Consider the following 27,772-nt stretch of genomic DNA (forward strand, 5'->3'; position numbering starts at 1 on the left):
GTTGAGCTCGAGCTGTCCTTCCCTCCTCAACCCACGACCCTCCTCTTCTCGCCAAACTTTCTCTCGGACTCCCTTCTTCCTCCCAGGACCTCTCCCGCCTCCCATCCACTTAGGAACTCCACCCTCGCCTTTCCTACAACCGAACTCTACGAGCTCGTTCTCCTTCGCGCCCTCCCCCTTCCCTTCCTTCTCCAAATGTCGAGAGCTCGAGATGGATCCGAGAGTGAGCTTGTTTCCTCGCTTTGTTCGCGTTGATACGCACCCACTGACTCGCTCTATCTATCTTTCTTATCAGGTTGGTATGTTGAAGAGGGAGCTTCGAACCGTATGATCCTCGCTCTTCGATCTCCTCTGATTGAAGAGAACGACTGGGCTCTGGAGCGACTCCTACGAGCTTCCTCCATCCACAACGAACGTTTCAACCTCGACAAATGGACAAACTCGGTCGAAGCGCTCCTAACGTGGCCAGACAGGTTGCTTCAGTTCACCCAGGCAGGAGGAGGAGCTCTCTCGTGGGAATGGTCTCGGAAGGAGGAAGACGCTCTTCGTCGTCGAGCCGTAGAATCCCTCCTCGTCCTTCGAAACGCAGGTCTTAACGACGGAATGAACGGCAAACTCCTCTGCGGATCCAATCGTCTCAAAAACTTCCTGGAATCCTTCCTGCGGGACGTGGAGGAAGAGATCCTGTTCAACCACCTGACGGAACACCTCCTCCTCGTTCTCGACATCCTCCACAACATGGCCACTTCCATCTCGTTCGACCTTTCTTCCCCTTCCTCGTCCAAACCAACCACCATCCCAACGTCCCTCGCACCCTTGCTGAAATCCAAAGATCGAGCCGTCCTCGTCGCAACCCTTCGACTCATCCTCGCTCTCGCCTCTGCAACCGTCCAGAACACGCCTCCCATCCTCCATCCTACGCACGCTCTCATCCCTCTATCCATCGAAGCAGCGCTCAAATGCCTCCTCCTCACGACCAACCCGGACGATACCATCTTGAGATCCCTCGCTCTCGAGGTTCTCTACGAGTTCTCGACCGAGTCGAGGGAGGCCGTCCTGATTCTCAAGAGGAGGGATGTAGCTGGGATTTTCAGGATTTTGGCGAAGGGACTTTACGAGGGGAGTGAGGAGACGGTCCATGAGTTTGAGATGGGTGCGGGGGAGAAGGAGCGCGGGATGGAAGGAGGGAGGGAGGAGGAGGAGGTGAAGGAGGGAAACGTTCCTACGAGAGACGAGTTGGAACGGATGGCGAGGTTGGAGGAACCGACGAGGTCGATGAACTGGTGAGTAGTTCGCTTGCAACGCGTTTTTTTCTTGTCTCTTTTCCCCTTCCCATCCCTTCCTTCGCTCTTCTTCCCTCCCCGTCCCCTCCCTCTCCTGACACTCCTCTCCCTCCCCTCCGTCCCTCCCTCCCTTCCTTCCTTCGTTCGTCTCCACAGGATGCAACGTCACTTCCTTCCCTCTCCCACCTCCCAAGTCACCCAAGTCGTCTTCTGGACCGCCTACCGAGAAGCCTTCTCCGCCTTCGCTGCCGCTTCCTCCCCTCACGCGCCCGTCGCCCCGCTCTTCTCAGCTGCCGAACTGTTCCAGAAGGTCAAGGAGGCTTTCCCTGGTGCGGTGATGATGAGCACGGAGGATACGCCGCCGGTTTTCTTGATCAAGGGGATTAGAATTAGAGGCAATGGTGGTCGTGAGTTGATCGCGTCGTGTTTCGTCTTTGCTCGAACTCACCGCTTCGTCCCTTTTATTTATTTGTTTTTCGTTTCCCACCTCCAGCTCCCACCTCCTCGACCATTCCCCGTCCCAAACCCAACGTCAACAACAACAACAACAACGCCGCCTCCTCTTCCACCCAAACCTTCACCCGTCTCCTGACCCCCCTCGAACCAACGACGCAAACGCCGATCGGACCTTCCTTCACCTCCTCCCTCATTCTCCGAAACCTCTCCCGAGCGCTCGTCGATCTCCTGCACGTCCCGACGGACGAGAACGGTGCTGCGGGGGGAGGGAGGGACGAGGGGAAGGAGAATAAAGTGAAGAACGGAGAGATGTTTGGGTTGCCGATTCCGGAGGGGATGAGGATGCTTGGACAGGGGGTTGGGTGGAGTGTGAATGGTGCGGGTCCGGAGAAAGAGAGGGAAGAGGTCGTGAAGGAGGTCGGAGGGACGTTGTTGAACGAGGAAGAAGGAGAGAGGGCTAGAGCGGGACTGATGGCCGTGGAGGGGATCGTGTTGGATTGTGTGGCTCGAGGGGAGAGTTTGGCGAACTGGTTGGCGGAGGTAAGTCGAGTCGTCTTCTTTAGTTTCTCTTTCGTTCGGAGCGTTCTTCGTTCGAGCTGACCGAGTTTGTGTTTTGGGTTGTGTTCGAGCAGGTGTTGGAGGCGATTGCTGTGCTGGATTGAGTTGGTTTTGGGGTGTTTGCGTTGGGAGATGGATTGAATGTCGTGTCGTTTTTTTATTGAAAGAGAGAGAACGAGAGAGAGAGGAAAGCGGGAGGAGGTCGACGCGACGAGGTTTTGTCTCATTTTTTCTGTTGCGCTGTTGCGAGAGAGAGAGAGAGAGAGAGCTATCATCGAGAAGAATACACACCCTCTGATAGTCTCGATTTCGGTTCAGCAACAACTCACTGAAAGGAGGGCAGGCTCGAATGGCTCGGTCACGTTCGGACGCGACGCGTTCGATGTCTGATCCTTTAACTTTGTATGCTTAGATAGAACGACCGATACTTACAGACACAAGGATTTAAACAACTCATTCTGTAGATCCGAACCAAAAGAAACGAAGCCCGTATATTATTTCTCCCTCTCCACTCCTAAGTTCTCCTCTTGATTCGAATGATCCGTTCTCCCTCAACCGTCACGACAGCCCAAAGAACTCGCAACTCGGATCAGAGATGGTCAAAGAAGAACCTTCTTCTCGACAGGAACGAGCGTGAGTCGCAGCTTTTCGCTCTCGAAGGCTAGGGCAAAGGCGAAACCCAGAGAAGGTCGCTCGAGCTCACGCTCCTCCTTCCCCTTCTTTTTCCCTTCGCTCTTTTCTTCCCTTCAGTGCCTTACCAGCTCCTGCTGCTCCATCAGGAGATGCTCAAGATGATCTCCAAGACTATGAGTAAGTTCAATCCAGATTCAAGCTCAGCTCTGCTGCAGTATGGGAGCTGCAAAGCTCACCTCGTTTCCTTCCTTCCTCCCCTTCAGTCCATCTCCTCAGGAGTTCTACCTCCAGTTCGAGACCCTCTTCGTAGAGAACCGTTTGGATGGAAACCTTGACTGGACTCTAGAACAAGTACATCGACAACTGGTAGGTCACTTCCTCGATTTCTTCTACAGATCGAGCTTGGTCGAGCCGTGAGCTCAGTTCAGTGACCTTCATCGTCCTTTTCTTCGCAGGTTCCTCCCCTCTCCCTCGACCTCGTTCACTCATACTACGCCCACCACGAGTTGCCTCTATGGCTTGCCTTCCAGGAATCAATTCAACAACTCGCAAGCCAGCTTCGACGTCGCAATCTCTCCACTCTCCTCGCCAATCGGCCTCCTCCTCCCCTTCCCCCCGTCGTCGGTCGAGTCTCTTCTCCTCCTCCTCCAAACCCACCGTTGCTGCCTCTTCCTCCCAAGCCCGAAGAGGTGGTTGCTCGACTTCCTACTCCTCCACCAGTCGCAGTAGCAGAAGATCTTCCTGGTCCTGCCTTCGCTCCAAATCGCCTCCAATCTCCCAACCCTCCTCCTCCGCCTCCTATCGAACTCCTCCCTCCTCCTCGACGCCCAAATCCTTTCGCGCGCTCGACTTCGCCTTACCTTGCCGCCTCTCTTCCTCCTCAACCTCGACCTCAACCTCAGCCAAATGCCATTCGTTCCAGAGCGTTGGAAGCAGCCTTCGCGGCGGCAGCGGATCCTCTCCCTCCTCCTCTTCCTCCTCACCACAACCCTCCAGTCGAGCCAGCAGCACCAGCACCCATCCCTCCTCCATCCTGGATCTCAGAAGCAGCGCCAACAGCAGTCAGAGAAGGCTCGGAGGCCTCTTCCTCCCAAACAAACGGTCGTCGTACATCAAGTCGCGTCGGCGCTCAACCTCCTCGTCCTCAACTTCCTCCCTCCTCCGACTCGGACGACTCGGACAGCCAGTCCTTGCCCCTTCAGTCACCCTTCTCTCGCAAAAGGAAGCCGGGAAAGTACGGAAGGTCTTCTCCGAAACCCAGACCTCATCCCGTCGAGAAGAAGAAGAAGGGAGAGGGTCAGCGGTGGCTGAAGCGACCTCTTCGACCCAAGAGTGCAGGTCCTCCCCCTCCTCTTTCCCTCGACGAACGTTTGGACTGGAAGTTCTGCTCGAACTGTGGCTGGAGAAGGCCGTTGGACTACGATCGGACCTGGGGGAGGATGCAGGATGAGAAGTGGTACAAGGAGTTCGTGCCGAATTGGGAGGAGTTTGAGGATAAGCACAGGGTTTTGTGCGAGGGTTGTATCAACATATGTGAGTGTTCATATATTATTTGATTTTTTCCTACGCGCTTCGAACCATTGCGCTGGCCTCACGTCTCCGTCGTCGTCGCGTCGACTCATCGTGAAGCTGATTTTCTGACGCGACTGCTCTTTCGGCTTCTCTCTCTTCTCTCATCAGTCTGGCAAAAGGTCATGAAGAAGCTCCCAAAAGACGTCGTCAGGATCCCAGGTCTCAAGAAACAGCCTCGCGGCTATACGCTTCTTGACGTTCCTCGCTCCCCGTCCGTTGGAGTCGAACAAGGTCTCGCCGTCTGGAGGCAGAAATACTTCATGGGAGATCTCAAGCACGACCGCCCCAACACACGAGCTCTCCATCACGGAACGGAAGCAGATCACGAGCCGGAGGAGAAGAGGAGGGTTGGAGTTCAGAAGAGAGGAGGGAGGAAGGGGAAAGGCGAGGAGGGGACGGCGGAGGATTTTGGAGAGGAGAGCGACCTCACTGATTTGGAGGACGATGAGGATGGGGAGAACAGTGGAGGTGATGACGATGGGAAGAAGGGACCTGGGGAGGAAGAGGGAGATGGTACGTCGAAGGACGAGGATGCGTCGAGGGAGGGCGACGAGGACGAGGAGGACGAGGATCGATGCGAGGGACCTTCGAGGTGAGTCTTCCATTTCTCGTTCTCTCATCCGCTCCCTGACTCTCTATCTCAGTCCTCTCCTTCCTTTCGATTAACTGACTGGCCCTCGTTTTATCTTGCGTCGAGCAGAAACCGAGATCAACCTCATTCCGCGTCGAGCAAGCGACGGCGAACGAAGTAGGGCTCGAGACGCTCCTTGCTCGGTTGCAATATTATACGAGATTTATAACCAAATACTTCATGACTTTCTTGAGACTTATTGACTGAGGAAGGAATAGAAGAGGCGAGAGGGGAAGAGGGACGCGAGGGAAAGACAGAGCTTCGAAGGCTCTCTCCAACCATCTCCTTCTCCTCCCTCCCGTCCATGGGAATCCTTCTCCTTGAGTTCGAACCTCAGTAAATCCTCGTCCTCAAACTATGTCAAACCTCCCATCAGCAGCAACGGGTCCTACGAGCCCTGTCGAGGGTGTCCTCTTCCTTCCTTCCACCTCGGACGAAGCTCAACACGGCGTCCCTCCCTCCCTCCCCTCCCAATCTCCCTCTCAGCCCATCAACGACGTTCCCTCTCCTCCCAACTCGGACCGTTCTCGACCTCAATGGCCTTCAGGCTTCACTCTCTTCTTCGATCCAACTTCAGAACGAGCTGTAAGACTCGGTCAAGAGCTTTCTGTTCGTCGACTGCTCGCGCTCGCTCCTCCCATTTCGATACCTTCCTTCCTCCTTTCGAGCCCTCCTCGTCTGACTATATGCTCTCCCTTTCCCTCCCATAGACTCAGCACCCTTCCATCACTCCTCTCGTTACTCTTTCGATGGATGCAGCAACTCACGTCATCCTCGACTCTTCTTCCACCTTTGGAGACGCGCTCTCTCTCCTCCTTCCCTCCCCTCGAATCCAACACGTCGTCACGCTCGAATGGATCTACCAGTCGATCCTCAATGCCACCTGGGAACCTGAGGCTGGATACCTCTTCAAGCCGTCAGTCGGAGGGAAGCAGCTGGATGGAGAGATCAAGGAGGACTCGAACCGGCAGACAGTCGAGTGAGCCCGCTCTTTCGTCCTCACCTCCGTCTTCTTGTTCGCTCCTCTCTCATCAAGCCGTCCGTTCGTCTTCGCTTCCAAACAGGCTCGATGGAGGAAACCCTGTACTCGAGGAACGATGGCCCGCTCCGGAGGACGAAGACCTCGCTCGATTCCTCTCTTCGTTGGACGACCTCTCAGCTCTCGACGAGACCGGACAAGACGTCCTCGATCGATACGTCAAGGAAACAGTACGTCTTTTCGATAGCTTCCTTCTTTGTGGGTGCAGAGCGCTGATCCTCCTTCGTTCTCTCTTCGTCAGTCTACTCAACGAACGGCCGACGAATGCAGGAAGCATCATCAACTCAGAAGAGACGCTTTCTTCGACTACCGAGTCTTGCAGTTGAGAGAGGAAGCAGTCACACTGGCTGCTAGATCTGCTGCGTCTGAAATGAAGGATACGAAGGGAAAGGGGAAGGAGAGGGAGGGTGTTGTGAGGTGAGTTGAACGGCGCGTCTCTCCTCTCCTCGAGACGAGGCTGACCTTGGACCTTTCCGCCGTTGTTTTCTCGAGTCAAAGTGCCGAGCCTGAGAACATTGGCCGTCGAACTCGAGCGAGAGTCGCTGCGGTCGAGAAGCCGGCTTTGGAGAAAGCAGTCGAGTCGAAGGGGAAGGGAAAGGGAAAGCACGTCGAGTGAGCATTTTCAGTATCTCCTTCTCGAATCCGAGACAGGACCAGGGACTGACCTTCTCCGTTCCTCACTCTTCTCCCAGCGTCAAGCCGTCCAAGCCTCCTGCCATTGGACCCTGGACCCAATCGGAGAACGACTCCCTCGCTCTCTTCCTCTCCTCGTCCGATCCTGATCACTACACGACAAAGGACGAGAACGGTCTCGACATGTTTGATAGCTTTTCTACCACTAAGGTACCTCTGTCGTTCCTCTCGTATCGCCCAGAGACGGACTTTTGAGCTCACTCTTCGTTTTCTCGTCGGTCGCTTCTCCCTCGTTAGAACACTCGCCGATCCGATACAGCCTGCAGATCGCACTACAAGAAATTTAGGACAACCATCGACGATCTGGTTGCGAAGCTCAAGACTGAGGGGACGTCGCATGAAGATGGGAAGGAAGGGAACGAGGTCGAGACGTCGCCGTGAGTGCGAGTTCCGTCTTCTGCGTTCGAGCTGCGACCGTCGTTGCGCTTCCTGTTTCCGCCTAAGCTGACTCAAGTCTGTTTCCTTTGTGGTTCTTAGTGATGCCGCTGCTACGAACGTCGGAAGGAAGAAGAGAGGAACGGTGTCGAGGCGAGTTCAACGACGTGTCGCCTTTCCTCTCCCCGTCTAACACACTGGAGCTGACCTCGTTTCGATTTGTTCTACTTTCTTTCAGTGGTGACGAGGCTTTACCGAGCGAGTCTTCCGAGGACGACTCCGACTTTGAAGACGACAGCGACGACTACGAACGCGAAAGGAGGACGACGAAAAAGCCGTAAGTCGACCAAACGCGTTCTCCTTCTTCTCTTTCTGCCTCTGACTAGTTTGTCCTTCATCTACCTCTTCTTTCACAGAGGTCGAGGTCACTGGTATCCCGCTAGAGAGAACGCCGATCTACGTCGATTCCTGCGAGAGTCGAAAACCGTCACTGAAGCTTCGAAGAAGTTCTCCGCCGTCGTTCGTCCAACCTCCCACTTCTCCCGCTATTTCGTCCGACACTCGATTCTGACCTGCTTCACCTCTTCTTTTTTCGCGTAGTATCCTCATCGAAAGGCTTCCACCATCAGAAGCTACGTCTCTGCCAACAAGAAGCACTTCGCCGACGACAGGTCTGCTCATCAACCTGCAGGTCGACCTCGACAAGCTGATCGAGCCGAGAAGTCCGAGGAGAGAGGAAATAGCCAGATCGCCGGGAGAGCAAACGTCGAGAAGCCTGTTTCTGTCGCTCCGAGGGATCCGAAGCTCGTCGCGTCGTCGTTAGTTCTGACTTTCGCTTTTTTAAATCTTCTTCCCCTCTCTCTGACACTCTTAACATCTCTTCCCTTCACAGATATCCCCCTCCGACCTCATTCTCTCAAGCGTACTCGAACAGCTTCCCTCGCTCGTCTTCTACCGACGTTCCCCAACCCTTCCTCGCCGTCGCTTCCTCCTCCACCGTCACCACCAACAGCATGCAACTCGACAGGACGTCCCCTTCCATCTCATCATCCTCCACTCGAAACCTCGATCCTGCCTCTCATTCGGCTGCTTCGCCTTCCGTCGCGTCGAACGTCTCTCAACACTCAGAGGCGAGACCTTCGTCCTCCTACGTTCCCTCGACGACGAGACGACGAGACGCGGACGTACCGAAGCCATCAGAAGACGAGTCCGAGATGCAGAGGAAGAGGCCTAGATCGGAAAACCCGCAGAGGAACGAGGGAACGAGCGTGTTCATGGTCGCGTCGAGTTCCAAGCCACCTATCTCCCTTCGACCACCCGCCCCTCTTCTCTCTTCCCACCATCAGCAGAACCGGCCTATTAATCACCACTACCCTCCCGCCTTCGTTCCTCCTCAGGTCATGCCCTACCAGGCCTCCTTCTCCCCGACGTCGAATCCTCCCGCGTCGCCTCGAGAACCTCCCTCGTTCCTTCTACTCGGAACCACTCCATCGTCGTACACCCCTCCCTCTCCCTTCTGCTGGTTCTGTGGTAACGACAAAGGACCTACCTACTCGGCCTTCCATCTCGCTGCTCCGAGTTCTCCTTCCGGAGCGCTGGTGAGGATTGAGGCGAAGTTGGTGTGTTCGGGATGCTCAGGATGGTTCGAGAGGAGTCTGAGGGGCGGTGGGGAGTTTGTGAGGGGAGTTTCGGGTATGGGAGAGTTGGAGAAGCTGTCTTGGGTGAGGGATAAGTTGAGTGAGAGAGGAGTGTGGGAGAGGAGCAGGTCGGTCGTCGGAGCGCCTGTTTGATCGCTTGATTTCGCTCGCTTTTTTCGATTTTGCCTTAGTTTATGATCTAGCTCATATAATTACTTCCTCTACTCGCATGCAAATATCGTCGAAAAGATGCAGCAAGGTCGAGCAAAAGGAAAGAAAAGGACCTCGTTTCAAGTTGAACACCAGCCACCACCTTCTTGCCCCGTCTCTTCCAGATCTCCGCCCTTCTCGATCTCAGCCTTCGGTAGCTCTTCTCGATCAAGCTCTCAACCATGTCGGACTCTACCATCCCCCAGCTAGAGGAGAAGGGACCTTTCGAAACAGGTCCGTCGACGAAACAACCCCTCCAACCTCAAGCTCAACACCCTCCTCCTCCTCCTCCTCTCCCCTTCCCCTCCGCTTCCCAACCCAATGACAACTCCTCTACTCCCTCAGCTTCACTCTCAAGCTCCAAACCAGTCTGGCCGAACGGATTCCTTCTCTACCTGGATCCTCTCGCTACCCAAACGAATCTTAGACTGAACGAGAACCTCTCGGTGAGCTCGACTCTTCCTCTAGTTCCTCCTCCTCCTCCTCCTCCGTTTTACCACCTCCCTTCATCCTGACCATCCTTTCTCTCCTCACTCCAGACTCTCACCAACGGCAACCCACCTCAAATCACCTCCAACCTCTTCGAACCCACTCATTTCGTCCTCGACCCTGAATCCAAATTCGGAGACGTCGTCCTTCAACTCGCCTCCTCCTCCTCTTCCTCTTCTCCCGCTCGCCTTCCCTTGCTCGTCACCTACCAGTGGCTAAAGCAATGTATCATGTGGTCATCGTGGGAACCAGAGGAAGATTTCTTGTTCGTTGACGCGAAGGAGGACCTCAAGAGGAGGAGGGAGGAGCGAGCAAAGGGGAAAGGGAGGGAGGAGGACGAGGAGGAGGAGATGGAAGGGTTCGGCGAGGACGAAGATGGAAGCCATACAGAGGAGAGAACGAGGTGAGTAGCTCTTCCTTCTTCTACGCGCGATGTGATGCTCACTCCTCGACTCTTCTTTACTCTTTGACCTTTCCTTGCAGTGGCAAGCTTCCCAACCTCCCGACCGTCGGACGATGGCTCGACTCCGAGAACGACGCTCTCGCTCGGTTCCTTCTCCCCTTGGAGAACTACACTCGTCGAGATCAGAACGGCCGGGATGCTTTCGATAGGTTCGCTAGAACAGAGGTGAGTCTCCCATCAGGATCTTCTCGTTTTCTCCGAGCTGCAATCCTCGTCGCGTCTTTTGCCTTTCGATCCTCCCAGCACACTCGTCGATCTGGAGCTGCCTGCCGGGAGCACCACCGAAACTGGAAGGACAAGTTCGACTCAAGGATGGATACTCTTCGAGGTGGGAACGGAAAAGGGAGAGCGAAGGAGGAGTCGAAGCAGTGGGACGGGGAGAGAAAAGGAAAGGAGAAGGAGAAGCAGGTTTCGAAGTGAGTTCCGCAACGATCTTTCTCGTTATGTTCACGACCCCGAGGTTGTGTCTGACATTTGTTCCTTCAGGAGAGCCCAAACCTTCTCGAACACTGAATCAGCGTCAGTTTCTCTTCTTTCCGTCGAGAAGTCGCTTCGACTACTGACTCCTCCGTCTTTCATTCTTCCAGACGTCCTCCTCGCCCAACGTACACCGATCAAGAAGAATCCGACTTCCAGACATGCCTCAAGACCAGCAGGACGTCTCTGGAAGCAGCCGAGAAGATGTTTGCCTTGGTTTGTTTCATCTCTCTTCGTCGTCTTCTCCTTCGCGTCGAGATTCTCATCTCGCCTTCCCATCTCCTCCTTGATACTTCCAGCACCCTCGTCGAAACGTTTTGTCAATCGAGCATCGATATAGGAGGAAGATCTCGGAGTATCAAGACCTCCTCGGGAGCGGTGACGCGACTGGGACTCCGACGGTCGCGTCGGAATTCAGCTCCAATCTCAACCCTTCTCGCAAGCACCAGCACCAGCACCAACAACAACCACAATCCTCTACTTCTGCTCCCATCCACCACTCCCAAAACCAAACTCCTCTCGACTCCGACTCGGACTCTGAATTCGAACCACCCTCCTTCCTTCAACTCGGCGTCGCACCCTCCTCCCTCCCTTCGTCCTCCCCCTTCTGCTTCTGGTGCGGAACAGGAGAGGAAGAGTCCGAGTACTTCCGAGCTCTCGGTCTCGCCGAACAGGATCCTTCGAGCTCTCAGGGGTTCAGGAGGGTCGAAGGGAGAGTCGCGTGTTCGTTCTGCTTCGAGAGGACGGAGAGGTGGATGGCGAGAGGAGATGGGTCAGGGAGGGAGATGGGAGAGTTGGAGAAGTTGGATTGGACTAGGAAGAAGTTGGAGCATCAGGGGAGGAAGGAGAGAGCTTCGCTTGTGAGGAGGAGAGATGGGGGGACGGCGGAGGAGGATTGAAGGAGGGAGGTGAGTCCTCGACGCGCCGAGGAGTTTGCTTTCGTTCCCTTCTCTTTTTACCTGTTTTAACGATACTTTACGATACTTTTCGAGCTTTTCAACGTTTTTTTTCTGTACTTGGAGATAAATCGAAACAGTCGCGCGTCCTCCTTTCCTTCCTTTTCCTCCCCATTCCTCTCGCCCTCCATTCAATCCTCCATCCACATCTACGGACGTTGCGTGTCAGCCTTATTCATCTCTCTCGATCCGTCTTTACCTTTTGTTCTCTACTGCTTTCTCCCTCTCCTCGTTTTGGGTCGCGTCGAGTCGTGCTTCGTTCGTTGATCAGAGCAGTCCGTCGCTTTTCGCTTTGCTTTGCTTTTCTTCATTTCCCGTTCTAGCCTCTCTGTGATACACGCTCTTTCTCTGAACTTCGGTCGCGGGCGAGAAGATGCAAGATTGAAAGAGAGACGACCACGAGAAACCGAAGGGAGGGCTCGAAGTCAAGCGAGCTCGAATCTCAGGTAGCAGCGTGGTTCCTTTCTTTCTTCCGACCACCATCTCCTTCCTTGCCCCGCTCATAGTTCTGGTTATTCTATACCAGCTGAGTTCCCGAACGAGACGATCTGCAAGGAAGGAGGGGAAAGAAGAAAGGCTGAAGCTGATTTCGTTCGTTTTCTTCTTCGCAGCGATGTTTCCCTTTGCCCCTTCTACGACGTGATCCGAGGTCAGACCACTTCCCGTTCGCATCTAAGAGCTTCCCTGACATTCGACTCACCTCTCTTCAGCAACGTCGCCCCCTTCCACGCCTCCTCTGGGACGTCCTCGTCCAAATCATCCACGCGTCGGATGCTCCAGCTCTCGCTTCCCTCGCTCGAGTCTCGTACGAGCTGCTGGAAGCGTCGTCAACCTCTTTGTATCGAAATGTGGAAGTTAGGTCGCTGAAGCAGCTGGAGTGCTTGTTTGGGGAAAGGGAAGAGAGGGAGACGTTGAAGAGCTCTGACGCGTCCGTTTCATTGAGCTGGGTTGATCATCCCCCCTTTCTCTCAGACCCTGCCTCGAATCAACCCCCTCTTATCTCCCAACCAGATTTAAAAAAAGCCTCACCGTCAACTTCTCGTCGCTCCTCATCAACCCAACGACCGAACCCTTGCTTTCCGTCTTTCCCTCACGAATCCCCGGTTCCTCTCCCCCCCCTCGACGAACTCCACATCTCCGTCCACTACCGGAACCAGAACATCCTTCGAAGGCTCCTCTCCGACCTCCTCCCTCACCTCAACCCAACTCGCTGCTCCTACACCATCTCAGGAGGACCAAACCGAGACGCGTCGCCTCCTCTTTTCCTCAACACTGACTTGGTCGACGAGGCCATCCTTCAGCCTCACCCCTTCCTCTCCTCTTGGAAGCAACTGGACATCCTCGAGTTCGATGGCACCCTCCTCTTCGTGTCAGGTACCTTTGAAGGAATGACTCGCCTTGCTCGACTTTCAAACCCGAGACGTCCGACGGGTCCTTAACTTCGCCTCTCTCCTCCTTTCTCTCCTCTGTCTCACCATCCGCTCGCCTTCCTCCACGTTTTGGATATCCATCAGATGAGGTTGGGGCTGGCAGGGATGCAGAGAGGGTCGATCATGTTGGTGGGGCGAACGGAGAAGCAGAAGGAGAAAACGGAGAGGGCAGTTCAGCAGCTTGGGAGGTGGAGAGGCCCTTTTTCGGGCGAGTTGGAGGAGTCAGGTCAGCGAGGTGAGTTTTTTCTTTTCTTCTTGATCGTCGGCGTTAAGGATGAACGGCCCCTCGTTCGTTTTGTTAAGGTCGCCGTTCTTCGCGTCGCTCTTGGGTCGTCTCACCCTTCTTCGGGATTAGATCGTCGCTTCACCAAAATGAGCTAAATCAAACCTCCTTCGAATAGGAACCGAAGTACAGACGTCAGATTTCGTCTCTTCGCCGTTCCTCCTCCCCGATCTGCATCGATTGGACGCGTCGCTCACCGAGTTCCCCTGTTCGCTAGCTGTTTACCACCTCCTCGTACTTATCTGACGGCCAGATTATAGTATCTAGCATGACATTCGAACTCTCACCAGCTTGAGAGACCAAACTCAAACGGAAAAGAGGAAAAGGACACACGACGCGTCGGTTCAATAGGATACCTCAACCGCTCTTAACCAGTTTCACTTCCTCCCCTCCATCTTTAAAGCACTCAAAGACCTCCTCCCCGTTCCGCCTTGAGACTAAACACCCACCTTCTTACATATACCTAAACCCCCTGCCTCCTCAGCCCTCCCCTCTCCTCTCGCGTCGCACCCGGTCAACTTTCGTCCTCCGTGCCTATCTCCTTTGCGGTCACAAACAGAGCGTCCAACTCCTCTCGAGATCCAAAGAGATGCGTTTCAGCAGAAGAAGAAGCTTGTCAAAAGAAGAAAGAAGGGAAGAAGAGAGGCCCACGAACAGCAAGCTCCGCCCCTTGAGGCCATCCCCTTCTCCCTCTCCAACTCCGTCTTGGATGGATTAACAGGAATATAAGCAACAGGAGTACGAAAGAGCCGATCGACTCCGAAAACAACCACAACGACGACGCGTCCCTCGCCTCCCCTCGCCCTCGCCCTGCTTTAATCTGAATCCCGTCGATTTCGATGTAGCCTCCGTCTACGATGGCTTTCTTGTAGAACTCGTTAACGACTCGGTTGGTGACTTTGTCGATGGCTGAGTGAAAGAGAAAGAGGGAGGAGGGGGGGGCGTCAGCTTTGAGAGACCTCGATTCAAAGACAAGGACGCACTCAATGACTCGTTCTGCTCCTCTTCATCGTCGCTATCGTCCTCCTCGTCTTCCAGAGCTTCCAGTTCTGCACAGAGAGCTAGGAGCCTATCGTCGATGGCGATGAGGTCTTCCAAAAGGGCTTCTTCTTCGGCGGACATGGTGGTGAAGGGAAAGGGGCGATCGCCGCGGGGTTCTCGCTTCTCGACCGTCGAGTTAGTAACAATGAACTCCCCTTTTTTCCTTGGAGGATCGTCTGCGACCTCTGAGAATGATCGTGGGATGGTGAGGATCAACGTCTTCAGAAGGGCGAGGGCAGAGAAGAGGAAGGGGAAGAGGGGATGAGTCGAGGGAAAAATACTTCCTTCTAAACTTACATATCGTACATGTACTCTGACTCGTCGTATCAAAAGAACCTATGGCATAGCGGCTTCGATTTCAGCCTGGCAAAAATCAAAAGTCGCCTTGGTCACTGGTTCAACCCCCCGGTTGAGGACATAGCTCAGTGGTAGAGCGAAGGTTTGCAACACCTTAGGTCACTAGTTCGACCCTGGTTGTTCTCTTCTACTTTTTGCCAGTTCCAACTATGGTTGGTGGTCGGGCGGGGAAGGAAGGGGGAGGGGAACGGAGGGACGTGATCCCACGTTTTCTCCCTTGAGTTTACATTTTCCTCACATTTTCCACGCGCTATTTTGGGACGAGGAGGGAGGTACGAGTCTGATCTCTATCCCACTGAAGTCGATCGCGAAGGATGGGAGGGAGGGAGGAAAGAAAAGAGAGACGCATACAGTCGAGGTCCCCGATTTCGAGAACGCGCGGGAGGGAGGTCGAGGCCTCGACGTCGAGGAGCTCGCGGTCTTGGGTCCAGCTCATCTCTTCATCTGTCTCTCTCTTCAAACCATGACCGTCCGACCGTTGTCTCTCTCCTTGTTCTGGTCTTCCCACCTCTCTACCAGTGGGACAAACAGACTCTAGATCATCCCGCTCTTGCTGTCAAGCAGAACCCGAACAAAAGAGCGTCGTTCATCCCTTCCTCCTTGCGCATACAGCTCGCTAACTCGTACTGAGAAAAACCTGCCTCGGTTTCGAGTCATCCAAACCAGTTAGTATATCTGGTGAACCCTTCTTGAGATGGCGAGGAGCGATCGAAGGAGAACTGCCCCCAAGAAAGTCAAAACTAGTCGAACCTGAGCTCACCTCCTTTCCCCCTCCCCTCAATTTCTTCATCTTCAGTTGCACGCGTCATGTTCAGTTGATCCAACTCAAGGAGTTACTCGAGTACTTCGAGCAAAGGATCCAAGCCCAAACCACCTCGTCTCCTTTTTTTCGCTCGCTTGTTCTTCATCTGACGACGCGTCTCAAAGCCGACCTGCCTGATGCCCGTTCGTCTGTCCCGTTTCCTCCACACCTGGTGGAACCAGTACGAACGGCATCGGGTCCTACCTCTACTGGTGTAGACTCTCTCCTCTCGAGACGGTTGGAATCAGTTCGACGCGTCGCATCTCCTCCCCTCGCCTCTCCCCCTTCTATCAAGGAAATTATGGCCTTCTCGGCACCAGCTGAGCATCTCAGTGTCTATCTCTCAAGAGCGGTCTCGACTGAGATGGACGTTAACGATATAAAAAACGAAAGAAAGGAGACCCTTCTTTTCCTCGAAGAAACGCGAGCTCACCTCCTCTCCTCAACCATTCATCAACGAACACAGGCTTCCTTTCTCTAGTGCATGGCTCCCACCCCCCTCTTCCAAGGACAAGAAAAAGGTCAGGAGCTTGACTGGTCATTCTTTCCCTTCCCTCGCGCTCCTCCGTTTCGACGCGTCTTCTCGCTTTCCTCCTCTCTCCCCGCTCAAACGTTCCCCCTTTCCCCTCAGCTCTCCCTTTCACCTCGTCCATAAACACACTTCAAAAGGATCCTAAAGCACATCTAGATCGCACCCCGGAATCGACGTCTTCTAAGTGTTTCCGCGTCGTCGAAGACGTTCGGTTTTACGACGAGTGAGCCGCACGATCCTTGGCTCCCTTCCAGGCCTTGTCGACTCGATCCAGCCAGCCCTGCATAGCGATAAACGAGAACACGGGGAGAAGGGGGAGGAAAGGAAGAAACGCTAAGAGTCAGCACCTTGAGCTCGAGCTTGAACACGTTCGCCCTCGCCTCGCCTCTTCCCTCCCTTCCTCCCTCCAACCGTTCGAAATCCCAAACGAATTGACTCACCTGCACATCCCTAACTCCCTCCTTCCTCTCCCTCCTTGCCTCCTCCCACGTCGCCGGGCACTGCACTCCATCGAGCCAAAGGAGGAGCTGGAGGAGCTGTTCTCCGAGCGTAGCATGTTGCTTTTGAAGGGTCGCGTAGGCTGGGGTGGAAGGTGTGGGGACGGGTCCGTTGGCGGCCTGGGGAAATGATAGATAAGAGGAGTGGAAAGGTAGGTGGGAAGGAGAGGGAGGGAAGAAAGGGAGGGAAGGGAAGGGAGAGAGTGGGTGAGCTCGAAAGCTCGCATGAAACGACGCTCCTCCTCTCTTCCAACGACAAAAGTCACACAGAGTAAAACCTGACTCACAGCCTCCTCGAACTCCTCCACCTGCCCTCCCAGCGCTTCCCTCGTAGCCTTCACCTTCGCTCGAATACTCTCCACCAACTTGGGTTGAGTCTGCAACTGCTCTCCTGCACCCTTCTTCTTCTCTCCTCCAGCTCCCCCAGCCTGCCTCGCCGCTCCAAGTTCCCTCTCTACGTTCATGATCTGTTCCTTCGCTCCTGGTTTCCCGATGATGGCAAGAGTGGAACCGTCCTTGATTCCGTACTGGGAGAGGAGCAGTTTATCGTCCGTCATGACTCCTCCGGCGAAGACGAGTTTGAACGATTGAGGAGGGAGCGAAGTGAGTTGAGAGAGTTGGGAGCGGAGAGCAAGGAGAGTGGTAGAGAAGGGAGGGAGAGGGAGGGGGACAAAGAGTCTGAGAGGGAGCAGAGAGAAGACGTGGAAGGAGGTGAGGAGGAGGGAAGGAGGAAGAGGAGGAGAGGTCAGCTCGTTCAGTTCTTCGGCTGCTCTTGTAGAAATAAGATAAGATCAATCTCGATCAACGAGAACCCTGTACTCACTTCTCCTTTCCCCATTTGATGGTGAGCGTGATGGGACCTCTAGGAGCTGGAGGAGCTGAAGGAGCAGAGGAAGAAGCAGAGGAGGAGGAGGCGGCCATGTTGGACGAGGAAGAAGAAGAGAAAGGGTTGTTGGGACCCGAAAAAGCGTTCTTGAAGTGGTTGAGTATGGTGGGCGAAACGGTTATAGAAGATTGGGGTTGGGGGGAGGTGTTCGTGGGTGTTGGGAGCAAAGAGGATGAAGGACGAAACGAAGCGTTTCAAAGCTCACGAAGGAGGTCCCTTCCCTCCCAACGACCAGCACCGAGAAATATGTCCTTCTCTCTCTTCCTTACTCCATCTTGTAGATCTCTACCACGCCTAGGAGGATCGTCGATATCGAGAGGAGCTCTTCAGTCTACCTCTTTCTCGTCGAGGTCTCTCAACTCGCAACCTCCTCCTCCTTCTCGACGTCTCCCGTCTTCCTCACCTCGAGGGGACGTTTCTTTCGTTTTTGATATCGTGAGTTGACCAAGAACTCATCCCTGCATCCTCGAGAGCTGATCTCCTCGTTCTGTCAATTCTACACACAGGACGGCGTCCTCAAAAAAGGGGAGATCGTCTTTGAAGGAGCCAAACGAGCTCTCGCCCTTCTCGATGCCAACCAGATCCCTTACCTCCTCTGCACCAACGGAGGAGGAATGCCCGAACAGGACAGGTGTAAGGCTCTTTCGGAAGAGTTGGAAGTGAATGTGAGTTGGCCTTTACTTTCGTTCCTATCGATCTTGCGTGCGTGCGAGAAGGAAGAAAACGAAGGAGATCGGTCGAGCTCACCCATCTCTTCCATCCCTCTCCTCGTCGTCTGACCACGACGATTCAGATCCTTGCCAACCAACTCGTCCAATCCCACACTCCCCTCCGTCATCTTCTCGTCTCTAAATTCGCCGATTCACCCGTGTTGGTGATCGGAGGGAAGGACGATCATTGCAGGAAGGTCGCACTCTCGTGAGCTCCCATCTCTCTTGTCTTTCCCGTCCCTCGTCGCTTTTGCTGAACCCTCATCTCTTCAGCTACGGTCTCACCCAACCCTACACCCCGCTCGACCTCCTCCGTTCGCTCCCCTCCCTCTGGCCGTTCCGAACGCTCGTTCCCTCCGACCTCCCCTTCACCATCCTCCCGCCCGCTCCCGACTCGCCAGACGCGAAACCCTTCTCCAACGTCGCTTTCAAAGCGATCGTCGTCCTGCACGATTCCAGGGACTGGGGATTGGACGCGAGTGTGATGTCGGAGCTCATTGCGAGCGAGGGAGGCGTGCTGGGAACGGTGAGGAAGGAGGGAGAGCAGGAGGTCGAGGTGTACTTTTGTAATCCTGATTTGGTGTGGGGGAGTGATTACCCTTTGGCTAGATATGGAGCTGGAGGTGAGTATCATACTGTTTACAAACCCAACTTCCCTCGTCCGACCAAACTGACTCCCCTTTCCGTCGACGCGTCGCTTCTCTCGGCAGCTTTTAAATCCTCCCTCCTCACCATCCACAAGGAATCCACCGGACAGGAAATCGTCTCTACCCAGCTGGGAAAACCTCACAAGACGACGTACGATTTCGTGAAGGTCATGCTGGATTCGCATAGGAAGGGGATGGGGTTGGGACGTGTTGCAAAGGCTGGAGGGGAGGGAGGATACAAGAACGTTTGGATGGTTGGAGGTGAGTGAGGGGACTTTTGTTTTGGGTTGGGGTTGGGGGAGAAGGGGGAAGGGAACGGGCGAGGGAGGAGGAGCGCGAGAGAGGGGCGAGGCTGAACCTGACGCGTCGTCCTTCGTTTCGTTTCTCGGTTTCGTTCGTTCTTGTTCTCAACTCAACAGATAACCCCGCTTCAGGTTCGTCCCTTTCAATCTCCATCTTTTCCCTTCCCATCTCTGACCAACCCACCCTCTCTCTCATATCCGTTCCCAGACATCCAAGGCGCCAACATCAACGGTCTCTCCTCCCTTCTGGTCTCCACGGGAGTCTTCCGACCTTCCTCCGGCGTCCCTCCCGCTCACACACCTACGAAGATCGTTTCGGACGTGGAGGAGGGGGTGGAGTGGGTGTTGAGGAAGGAGGGGGTGATAGCTTGAAAGAGGTGATGAGGACGAGATGAGACGAGTGGGAGGATAGAAGAGAGTGAGAGAGAAACATAGATATCGTTAGAGTAGAGTGTTCGTTGGTATGGATGGTTAAAGTTATCGAAGGAGAAGGGAGGAGCTGGAAAGAGGTAGGTATGCGATGCGAGGGTGAGAGAGGAAACGAAAGGGAGAGAGAGAAGAGAGAGCGACGAGCGGGACGTGAGCGAGAGGTACTAGAAATAAACAAGCGGGAAACGAAGACGAAAGAGAGAGAGCCAAAGAGAGAGGTACTACGAGATGCGCGTGAAGAATCGAAGGAGGACGAGAGAGAGTGAAGGACCGACAGGCAGGCAGGGCCAAGGGGCGAACCGAGCGACGGACGAGTCGAGAACGAGAACGGCGTGATGTTCAAGAAGCTCAAGCGACGACGCAGCATCCTCCTCCTGGAGCTGGTTGAGGAGCTGAGCGACCACGAAACCAACGAAGGAAAGACCAGAACTAAATCAGCTCTCGAAGGATAAAGTCGAAGGGTCGATCTCCCCGACCCCTCACCCTCGCACCTCTTCTCTTCTCGTTTCTCAGAAGAACGAGAGCTGAACTCACCGAATCTATCCTCACTCTTAGGGACGGGACCCCAAACGCTAGGAACGAGGGGATCCTTGGTAGTCTTGCAGAACTGGATCAATCTGTAACGTTGAAAAAACTCAAAACCAAGAGAGAGGTCAGCTCGTGCTCCTCCCTCCCTCCTCTCTTCTCGCTCCTCTCTCGACATGAGCAAAGGATAGAGAGCCTCGTCTTCTCGATGAGGTTGAAAGTAAGGACTTACAGGTCTGAGGATTCAGAAACTTTCATCATCGGCCTGTAGAGATCCTCCTTGAGTTTATCTTTATGCTCGGTGAGTCGCTTGAGTTTGAGATCTGCCATGGCTGTTGGAACGAGAGTGAGTAGCGTTTTCTCGAAAGCAGGACACAGGGGGTAGAGGAGATGAATCTCACTCTGTTTGTTGGCCGACATGTTGGTGAGTGGAGTTGAAGGGGAGGGAAGAGAGGGAGAGGGAAGCTGGAGGAGGCGGAGGAGGAACAAGGGAGGGAGGAAGGTCAGCTCTTTTTCTCTTCTCCCTCGTTTGCTCCTCCTTCCCACAGCGATGAGACTCACTGATCTGGGCGAGAGTAGACGAAGGTCGATAAGAATGAGCCTGTCGTGGTTGGAGGTCAAACGAAGAGCTGGAGGTTTCAAAGAAAGAGAGTGCCTTCTTGAGCTCGCTCACTTCTGTCGAAGCCAAAAGAGGGACGAGCGACGCCTTTCCTTCCCTTCCCTGTTCATACTTACCGAGACCTCTTTTGAGGAGACCCGAGGGCGAGGAAGAGGCGCATGTTCGACGAAGAAAGTTTGCACGAAGATTCTTCTGAAGGGAAGAAAAGTGAGAAGGAGGCGACCGTCGATCACCATCGAGAGCTCGTCGAGATCTGAGGTTTGTTTGGTAGGAAGTTTTCTCCCTCTTCGCAGGTCAAGGCGTACGTGGCTGGGTGGAGAGAGCTAGTCGGTGAGCTTCGAAGGAACAGAGATCAAACAGGGCGCTTGACGATTTAAGCCAGACAGGACGAGGGGGGCGTTTGCTGGAAGGAGACGCGACGGGAGGACAGAAACCAGAGAGAGAAGAGCTCAGATGCACGGAAGGATTCACAAGGAACAATGATACGTTTTTAGTGGGAGTGATGTGAAGTGGGCCAAAGGAAGGGAGAGCACGGTCAAAATAGCAACGACGCGTCCGTCTCCACTCCTTCCTTTCCCTCGTCAGGTGAGACTTTAAAGAGGGTTGGAAAATGTAGTTCTCACACGCTATGAATGTAGGTATGGACTCTCAGCTACTCCCTCGGAGGAGCGACTGCTTCGCGATCTTAAGTAAGAGCGACGACGACGACTTCCCACTTTCGACGCGACGCAAGGGGCGCACGAGACCATCGTGCAAGGTGAAATCATCATCGTGAAAGAAAGGGTCATAAGGGCTAGGGTGTCGTGAATGTCGTTAAAGTCAAAAGAGAGAGAGAGAAAGGGAAGAAAGCAAAAGAGGTATCCGAAACGAGACCAGACGCGACGAGTACAAGGAAAAGAAAGGGAGAGCCAGCTAGGAACGAGACTTCTGAGCGTTCATCATCTTTTCAAAGCTACAAAAGACGAGAGGACAGTCAGCGCGAGAGCTTGTTTAGGGAAAGAAGAGATAAAAAGAGAGACTCACGCGTTGAGAGGCTCGACGACCTTCTTCTCTGCCTTCTTTGGTTTCTTTGTCGACGGTCCGGGATCCTCCTCCACGTCGTCGTCCACAACGATGATCTCGGAATCCTTCGACGACCTCTTCTTGCCGGCCATCGACGACGGTTTGGAGTTGTTGTTGTTGGACGAGGAGGAAGCGAGCGAGGAGATCGTGTCTCTTGAGAGACAGAAGTCGACGTGAGAGTTGACTTCTTCGTTGGAAGAGGTGGGTTTGAAGATGTGCTGTAGATGTACGAAGAAGGAAGAGGGTCAGTATGAGCCAGAAGAGCGAGAGGTCGAGGGAAACGAACGCACCGAGCAAACAGGACATGTCTGAGGCTCAACCTGCTCCCCCCCCTCCTCTGCAATGTCCGGCGTCTCCAATCTAAATCCATCTTCGTTCACCTCGAGCTCATCAGCAAGCAAAGCCTCGTCTCCAAACTTCTTCATCCCATCCTCGTCGCTGTCTCCTCCTTCGTCGTCCGAGAGAGCGATGGCGTTCTGGCTGTCCGATCCTTCCTCCGAGGTTGCTCGAGGCTTGGTGTTCGTGGCCTTGGGCTTCTTCGGTGGGGATCGAGTGACGAACTGATCGGGGGAGGAAGGGTAAGAGGGAGTCAGCGATCAGCTTCGTCGAATCGGAGACGCGTCGAAAGAGAGTGCGGAAAACTCACTCCGTCCAGTCCTCCCTTCTTCTCCAGATCGAGATCCCGAAGATTCATGACTCTCAGACCCATCAATCGGATCCTCAGGGGCAACTCCTTCTCGAGAAGAGCAAGGCCAACTCGGAGAATCTCCTCCTTTCCGCGGAATTCGCCAGAGATCGTCTTGTTCCTCGTAAATGCTGCAAGAAAGGAAGGGAGACGGTCAGCAAGGAGAAGGATGTGTTCGATAATCGATAATCGACTCGAATACACTCACGCTTGTACTCGTGCGTCTTGTACTTGAACTGAAGCGTCCTTCCAACGAAACGAAGACTCGTGAGATGTTCCGTGAGCTCGTCGGCGATTTCCTCGAGTTTCTTGACGAGATCTTCTCGTTTGGTCATGTCCCTGAAGGTACTACGGAATGGGAGAGAAGAAGGTGCCATTCGAGGATCAGAGTCGGTCGAAGCAAGATTGTGGGAAAGGAAGGAACTCACGACTCGACTCCAACACTCTTCCGATCACTCCTCTTCCCCGGCTCGACGTTGTTCGAGCAGCAGCCGAGAGCCGATCGGAGAAGATCTGTGACACCGTAGTCCAGGAGATGCAGGACTCCTCGATGGGTGAAGATGTCTCCACAGGTCTGGCGAAGAGGACAAGGGAGAGCGATCAGCTTGAGTTCTGATTTCGAAGGAGGAGAACGGGCGACGAACGATGATCCCTAGCGACTCGAGAATCCTCTCCGAGACCTTTCCAATTCCTGGAACCCTGAAACCGAGAATAGGAGAGAGGAGAGTGAAGAGTCAGCGGCGAGAAAGGCGAACCAAAGATGAGTCTCGGAACTGAACTCACTTTCTGATCTTGAGCGTTCGAGTGAATTCCTTGACGGCGTCGGCGTTGAAATCGAGCGAAAACTGTCCGTTGGGCTTGTTGATGTCGGAGCAGATCTTGGCGAGCATCTGAGAGTGACGAGAACGGAGGAACTGGTCAGCGACACGTCGAGAAAAGAGCGAGACGTCGACGAACCTTGTTGGGAGCGATTCTGCCAGATGAAAATGAGCGATCGATTAGTGTTTTTGTCTCGAGAGGTCGACAGACGAGAGAAACGCTCGCTCACCCAGCAGAAACAGTTAACCCAGTCTCCTTCACACAGGCAGCTCGGAAGTGCTGAACGACGTCCTCGGCAGACCTTTCGTGCTCGTCCATGTACTCGGTGATATCCTGGTACGAGAATTTGAGTTGAAAGACGACGTCGTAAGCTTGAAGAAGCTCCAGAACTTGAGGCAAGACGGGAAGAAGAATTAACCAGATAACCTTCGTCACACCCCGCCTTCGCGAGATTTGGGTCATAGCGTCGAGCGACCGAGAAGACCTTATGAGACCATTTGTTGTACTCGGTAAAGTTGGGTTTGACGAGCTTAATGTGAGGACAGAGCTTCCTGGCGACGAAACCTGGACGACGAAACGTGAGGAGCGCGATCAGTCGAGGTTTGGAGAGAGGAGGAGACGAGGAGACACACCAGCCATTCCACTTCGGACTCCGAACTTCCTAGCTTCGTAGCTTGCCGTCGTGAGCACACCACCACCCTAGACCGAAGAAACCAACGAGGAAAGGACGGTCAGAAAGAGAGACGCGTGCTCGAGAGAAAGATTGTGTTCTACTTACAACTCCAAAAGCGATTCCCTTCAACGATGGATCGGCGAGCTCTTCGACCGAAGCAAAGAAGGCATCCAGATCTACGTGAACAATCGTTCTGCTGAGATCTCTGGTGGACTCGAGAAAATCGATGATCTTGTCGCACTCTGCTTCGAGTCTTGGGATGTCGGCTGTAAGGAGGAGGAAGTCTCTCTAAGATCGAGACCGTAAACGAGTCAGCCTCTTCGAGTGGAAAACAACTTTGAGAACGGAGAGGCGGAAGACGGGCTCGAGGTAGAGGACGTGAACGGGAGGGAGGGAGCAAGAGACGCACCTTCTGCAAAGTCGCTTGGATCTTCCTTCCTAGTAGTTCATCCTTGACCCTCTCGTTCTCGTAAAACTTCGAGCCCTTCGAGGCTTCGGCGATGATCTTGTTGATCTCTGCAGAGAAGGAAGGCACGATTGGAAGAGGCGATTGATTCAGCGAAGCTCAACGCGAGCTCGTTCCTTCTCCTCCACCTTTCCTTACTCGTCGCTCTTCAACGCTGAATCCTCCAGCGACAGCGACTAATGAACGAGACAGGACTTAAACTCACCACTCTGATCGATGTTGAGCCCAGCTTTGTTGACTGGAAGAAGGAGAGCAATGTGGAGAACGAAGGGTCAACTCAGCTCGAACAGCTCCTTCCTCCCAGTTATTTGACCTTCTTCTCCTCGCCCCAACACGAGCTACTACATAAAAATGATGCTCACCACTCTGACCTGCCATTCTCCTCAGCATGGAGTCTGATATCGGCGTGGAGGAAGGCACCTTGGATGAAGAGGAGGAAGCTCTCGAGACTTGATGAGCTCCACCGTTCGACGTCGAGGAGGACGCCCTCTGAGCTTGTTGTTGTTGACCGTTGCTCATGGGGAGCCGTCTTGAGGCGGTTGTGATCGATGAGTAAGAGAGTCTCGGAAAGAGAGAGCTGGTGGTCTTTTGGAAGAGGAAAGGATAAAAGGGCGACAACGTGGTTGGTTGGAGGAAGAGGGAGGGAGGGACAGGAGTTTGGCTCCCTTTCCCCCCAACCCTCACGACACCCAGCGGACGCTTTTTTTAGAGCTTAGCTATGGAGCAAGAGGAAAGGAACGTTGATAGGGATGAAGGGTATGCAGTTTATCTTGCGGCTTTACGGTTGGAAGGTTTGGAGGGGAGGGTGTCGTTTGAGCTCGAGCTCACCGTTTTTCCCTCCTTCTCTCATCTCCTCTCCCTCTGCTTTCCAGCCCGCCTCGAGATCCTGCACCTCCTGAAGCTGGAGAGGAAGCTCAAGGTCAACACCGGTAGTCAGTCCTGCCTCCCCTGGAGCTTGTTCTAGCGGCTGTCTTCCTACAGAGCTCGCATGAACTCGAGCTGACCCTCTCCCTCCCCGACTCGACTTTCGGTTTTCAGCCCTTCCCCTCGAGAGTTCTACCTTCAGTTCGAGAGACTCTTCCTCCGAAATCACCGCAACAGAGATCACGCGGAGACCATGGAACTGGTACATCGCCGACTGGTCAGTCTCCTAAATGTCTGTCGTTCTTCCCCTCGCCCTCAGGCTGACCGTTTCCATCTCGTCTTTTCTTCAGGTTCCTCCTCTCCTCACCCTCGCTCTCGTCGAATCCTACTACCACGACAACGAAGATCATCTAGAGCAGGCTCGGATAGAATCGACGTTGGCGCTTCTCAAGTCCCTGGAGCGGGAGAGATGGTTGCGCAACCTTCAACCTCCTCCTCTTCCTCCTCGCAACCCCGTCGTCCCTCCAGCTGCCGCTCAACCCGTCGTAGCAGCTCCTCCCCCTCTTCCGGTCGTGCGATTGGCTCCAACAGTACCGGGAGCAGCGAATCGTCACCCTTCTTCACCACCTTCAGCCGTCGCTGCAGCAACTCAAACACCTCCTCCTCTCCTCTCCATCCAAGAACGCGTCGAACCTCCAAAGCCCCTTCCTCCCGTCGCCGCTGCTCGTTCTACTTCCTCAAGAGGTCCAAACCCTTTCGCTCGCTCAACATCACCTCGTCCAACGGCTCCTCCTCCTCAACCTCTACCTCGATGCTCACCAGCAAACACTCCTCTCAGACCTCAGCTGCAACCTCCAGACGGCGGCCAACCTCTCCCTCGACCTTCACCGAACCTACCACCTATGCCTTCCGTCGCCCCCCGTCCCTCTCGAACAACCAAAACAGCCTCTCTTCCATCTCCAAGAGAGCCAGCATCTCCTCCTCCCAACGACGATCACATCGAACCTTCGATCCCTCTCCCGCTCGACGACGTGCCTCCTCTCCCCCTCCTCCAACAATCAAACATCATCCAGCCAGCACCAGCACCACTACATCCTCCTCTTCTACCCCCAATCCCACGTTCTTCGCGAGTTTTAGCCGTCGTTGCAGCAGTAGAAGCCGAACAGCTCAACCCTCCCGTCGTCCTCGTCGTCCAACCTCAACCTCGGCCCAACCCCCCGCCAGCAGCATCTCCTCCTCGACCCCGAGATCGATTCACCCCTCCACCTAAACAGGGATCTCCTCAACCAGCAGCCGGAGCATCGTTGTCGTCTTCGTCCAACCCTCAACGCCGTCGCTCGGAACGCGTCGCAGCTCAACCTCCTCCTCCTCCCCTCGACTTCGACCTGGTGGACCCAGACTCGAACGCAGACGCTGAGTCTCCTCCTCCTCAATCCTCGTCGTCACCTCGAAAAGGCAAAGGAAAAGCCAGAGCCAAACCCCACCAACGCCGTCGACAACCCTCTTCTCCTCTCTTCAACGCTCCACGTCGTCCTCCTCCTCCCTACGAAGATCTCGACATTCCCAATCAACGGCCGAGCGCAACTGGACCCGAAAGGCCTCTTCACTTACCGTTACCACCGCCACCGTCGAGGGATCGAACTTTCGACCAGGCGTTCTGCCATCAATGCGGAGCGCGTCGAGCTTCCAAAGCTCCCGTCGGTTCACCGAGAGCGCTCACCTTCAAGCCCATGTCTCGCCGAAGGTGGTTTCCGAAGCTGGAGGATAGGCAGATCTACAAGGATCCGGAGAGGCCTGTATGCGAACACTGTGCTTCGGCGTGTCAGTTTTCTTTCCTTCATACCTTCGCTTCGTTCTTCGCCTGACTGATGATTGTTCCTTCCTTCGCTTTCAAGTTTACCGAGCCGTCAAGAGGAAAGATACTCGCTACTACACGAAGAAAAAGGGACGGTCTACCTTGCTCGACGTCCCTCGATCTAGCTTGTTGGGAGTTGCTGCTATTGCTCAAAGACGAGCTCGATACTGGCAGGGAGACGTTGATCACGAGCACGAGAGCACGCTTTGCGTCTCGAGGGATAGGGCGCTGGTAGATCAGGGGAACGAGAGTGATTTGACCGAGTTGGACGAGTCAGAAGAGGGAGAGGAAACGGACCAGGAGGGACGGCAGGAGGAGTTGGATGGAGAGGGCCGTGGTCGGGGATCGCAGGAGAGGAACGATGAGGAAGAGGAGAAGAGACCAGAAGTAGAGGGTCAGGTTGGAAATCGGATGCTGGAGGAGGAGGATGAAGCCTCACGTCGGGAAGAGGAGGACGAGGATCGGTGTGAAGGACCGTCGCGGTGAGTTCAAACAACCTTTGCTTTTCTCCTCACTTCTCCAGCTTCCACCGCCCTCGTATTCGACGTTGCTGACTAAGCCTGTTTTATGTGGATTCTCGTCGTATAGAAATCGAGACCAACCTCATCGATCAAAGCGTCGTCGTTTCGATTGACGCGTCGAGAGCAGACCGGCTCGTATTTTGCCTTCCAAAGCGAGTGGACTCTGAATATTTGAAAACCAAAGAGTTATGCTTGTTTAAAATGGAACTCTATCACTCCGAAGCAAATTTGGTCAAGTCCACCTCCTCCTCCCAACCTTCTCAACAACTTCTCTCCCTCGCCCTCTCCGACTACT

The 27,772-nt window shown here is 54.4% G+C and overlaps 11 protein-coding genes and 1 non-coding gene across 12 annotated transcripts; 8 read left to right on the forward strand and 4 right to left on the reverse strand.

The window, feature by feature from the left end:
- Nucleotides 1-22: 22 nt before the first annotated feature.
- Nucleotides 23-2,477, forward strand: RSC9 (Rsc9p). The gene is made up of 5 exons (XM_076641498.1): nucleotides 23-223; nucleotides 296-1,283; nucleotides 1,440-1,690; nucleotides 1,777-2,279; nucleotides 2,372-2,477. Exons 1-5 carry the CDS (start codon nucleotides 196-198, stop codon nucleotides 2,399-2,401), a joined length of 1,800 nt encoding a protein of 599 aa, XP_076494327.1. The 5' UTR covers nucleotides 23-195; the 3' UTR covers nucleotides 2,402-2,477.
- A 363-nt stretch (nucleotides 2,478-2,840) lies between these two features.
- BDY24DRAFT_443329 (uncharacterized protein) lies at nucleotides 2,841-5,294 on the forward strand. Its single transcript, XM_076644755.1, has 6 exons — nucleotides 2,841-2,930; nucleotides 3,048-3,107; nucleotides 3,194-3,296; nucleotides 3,386-4,463; nucleotides 4,611-5,094; nucleotides 5,203-5,294. Exons 1-6 carry the CDS (start codon nucleotides 2,893-2,895, stop codon nucleotides 5,252-5,254), a joined length of 1,815 nt encoding a protein of 604 aa, XP_076494328.1. The 5' UTR covers nucleotides 2,841-2,892; the 3' UTR covers nucleotides 5,255-5,294.
- Nucleotides 5,295-5,490: 196 nt separating this feature from the next.
- BDY24DRAFT_443330 (uncharacterized protein) lies at nucleotides 5,491-9,030 on the forward strand (the record flags this gene model as incomplete). The annotated part of the gene is made up of 12 exons (XM_076644756.1): nucleotides 5,491-5,742; nucleotides 5,844-6,112; nucleotides 6,198-6,342; nucleotides 6,414-6,589; nucleotides 6,665-6,784; nucleotides 6,865-7,015; nucleotides 7,103-7,242; nucleotides 7,343-7,387; nucleotides 7,479-7,577; nucleotides 7,657-7,759; nucleotides 7,841-8,058; nucleotides 8,133-9,030. The coding sequence occupies 12 exons, from the start codon at nucleotides 5,491-5,493 to the stop codon at nucleotides 9,028-9,030; spliced, it is 2,616 nt and encodes an 871-aa protein (XP_076494329.1).
- Nucleotides 9,031-9,179: 149 nt separating this feature from the next.
- Nucleotides 9,180-10,079, forward strand: BDY24DRAFT_139895 (uncharacterized protein). The gene is made up of 2 exons (XM_076636073.1): nucleotides 9,180-9,533; nucleotides 9,627-10,079. The coding sequence occupies exons 1-2, from the start codon at nucleotides 9,270-9,272 to the stop codon at nucleotides 9,981-9,983; spliced, it is 621 nt and encodes a 206-aa protein (XP_076494330.1). The 5' UTR covers nucleotides 9,180-9,269; the 3' UTR covers nucleotides 9,984-10,079.
- A 234-nt stretch (nucleotides 10,080-10,313) lies between these two features.
- BDY24DRAFT_396823 (uncharacterized protein) lies at nucleotides 10,314-11,825 on the forward strand. Its single transcript, XM_076641499.1, has 3 exons — nucleotides 10,314-10,455; nucleotides 10,526-10,558; nucleotides 10,627-11,825. Exons 1-3 carry the CDS (start codon nucleotides 10,352-10,354, stop codon nucleotides 11,378-11,380), a joined length of 891 nt encoding a protein of 296 aa, XP_076494331.1. The 5' UTR covers nucleotides 10,314-10,351; the 3' UTR covers nucleotides 11,381-11,825.
- A 1,459-nt stretch (nucleotides 11,826-13,284) lies between these two features.
- On the reverse strand, nucleotides 13,285-14,307 carry BDY24DRAFT_417240 (uncharacterized protein; the record flags this gene model as incomplete). Its single annotated transcript, XM_076643685.1, has 3 exons — nucleotides 13,285-13,293; nucleotides 14,042-14,094; nucleotides 14,169-14,307. 3 exons carry the CDS (start codon nucleotides 14,305-14,307, stop codon nucleotides 13,285-13,287), a joined length of 201 nt encoding a protein of 66 aa, XP_076494332.1.
- A 330-nt stretch (nucleotides 14,308-14,637) lies between these two features.
- Nucleotides 14,638-14,709, forward strand: BDY24DRAFT_t82. Its single transcript has one exon. It is a non-coding gene; the product is annotated as a tRNA-Cys (tRNA).
- Nucleotides 14,710-15,823: 1,114 nt separating this feature from the next.
- Nucleotides 15,824-17,457, reverse strand: BDY24DRAFT_396829 (uncharacterized protein). The gene is made up of 4 exons (XM_076641500.1): nucleotides 17,238-17,457; nucleotides 16,702-17,092; nucleotides 16,358-16,534; nucleotides 15,824-16,197 (listed from the first exon to the last, which is right to left on the reverse strand). Exons 1-4 carry the CDS (start codon nucleotides 17,333-17,335, stop codon nucleotides 16,132-16,134), a joined length of 732 nt encoding a protein of 243 aa, XP_076494333.1. The 5' UTR covers nucleotides 17,336-17,457; the 3' UTR covers nucleotides 15,824-16,131.
- Nucleotides 17,458-17,530: 73 nt separating this feature from the next.
- BDY24DRAFT_396831 (uncharacterized protein) lies at nucleotides 17,531-19,450 on the forward strand. The gene is made up of 7 exons (XM_076641501.1): nucleotides 17,531-17,735; nucleotides 17,807-17,965; nucleotides 18,094-18,218; nucleotides 18,284-18,633; nucleotides 18,721-18,918; nucleotides 19,077-19,091; nucleotides 19,168-19,450. Exons 1-7 carry the CDS (start codon nucleotides 17,547-17,549, stop codon nucleotides 19,329-19,331), a joined length of 1,200 nt encoding a protein of 399 aa, XP_076494334.1. The 5' UTR covers nucleotides 17,531-17,546; the 3' UTR covers nucleotides 19,332-19,450.
- Nucleotides 19,451-19,736: 286 nt separating this feature from the next.
- On the reverse strand, nucleotides 19,737-20,515 carry BDY24DRAFT_353977 (guanine nucleotide-binding protein subunit gamma; the record flags this gene model as incomplete). Its single annotated transcript, XM_076637761.1, has 5 exons — nucleotides 20,475-20,515; nucleotides 20,315-20,378; nucleotides 20,146-20,245; nucleotides 19,923-20,005; nucleotides 19,737-19,780 (listed from the first exon to the last, which is right to left on the reverse strand). Exons 2-5 carry the CDS (start codon nucleotides 20,331-20,333, stop codon nucleotides 19,737-19,739), a joined length of 246 nt encoding a protein of 81 aa, XP_076494335.1. The 5' UTR covers nucleotides 20,334-20,378; nucleotides 20,475-20,515.
- Nucleotides 20,516-21,284: 769 nt separating this feature from the next.
- BDY24DRAFT_396835 (Y-family DNA polymerase) lies at nucleotides 21,285-24,896 on the reverse strand. The gene is made up of 16 exons (XM_076641502.1): nucleotides 24,600-24,896; nucleotides 24,443-24,475; nucleotides 24,181-24,287; nucleotides 23,877-24,059; nucleotides 23,731-23,797; nucleotides 23,517-23,662; nucleotides 23,328-23,431; nucleotides 23,237-23,252; nucleotides 23,063-23,169; nucleotides 22,924-22,978; nucleotides 22,708-22,853; nucleotides 22,488-22,627; nucleotides 22,241-22,410; nucleotides 21,885-22,154; nucleotides 21,556-21,812; nucleotides 21,285-21,484 (listed from the first exon to the last, which is right to left on the reverse strand). Exons 1-16 carry the CDS (start codon nucleotides 24,754-24,756, stop codon nucleotides 21,445-21,447), a joined length of 1,998 nt encoding a protein of 665 aa, XP_076494336.1. The 5' UTR covers nucleotides 24,757-24,896; the 3' UTR covers nucleotides 21,285-21,444.
- A 495-nt stretch (nucleotides 24,897-25,391) lies between these two features.
- Nucleotides 25,392-27,590, forward strand: BDY24DRAFT_371502 (uncharacterized protein; the record flags this gene model as incomplete). The annotated part of the gene is made up of 3 exons (XM_076638162.1): nucleotides 25,392-26,922; nucleotides 26,997-27,438; nucleotides 27,545-27,590. 3 exons carry the CDS (start codon nucleotides 25,392-25,394, stop codon nucleotides 27,588-27,590), a joined length of 2,019 nt encoding a protein of 672 aa, XP_076494337.1.
- Nucleotides 27,591-27,772: the final 182 nt, after the last annotated feature.

This window comes from Mrakia frigida, assembly GCF_051309035.1.
Source record: "Mrakia frigida strain ATCC 22029 unplaced genomic scaffold BDY24scaffold_27, whole genome shotgun sequence".
Classification (NCBI taxonomy): domain Eukaryota; kingdom Fungi; phylum Basidiomycota; class Tremellomycetes; order Cystofilobasidiales; family Mrakiaceae; genus Mrakia; species Mrakia frigida.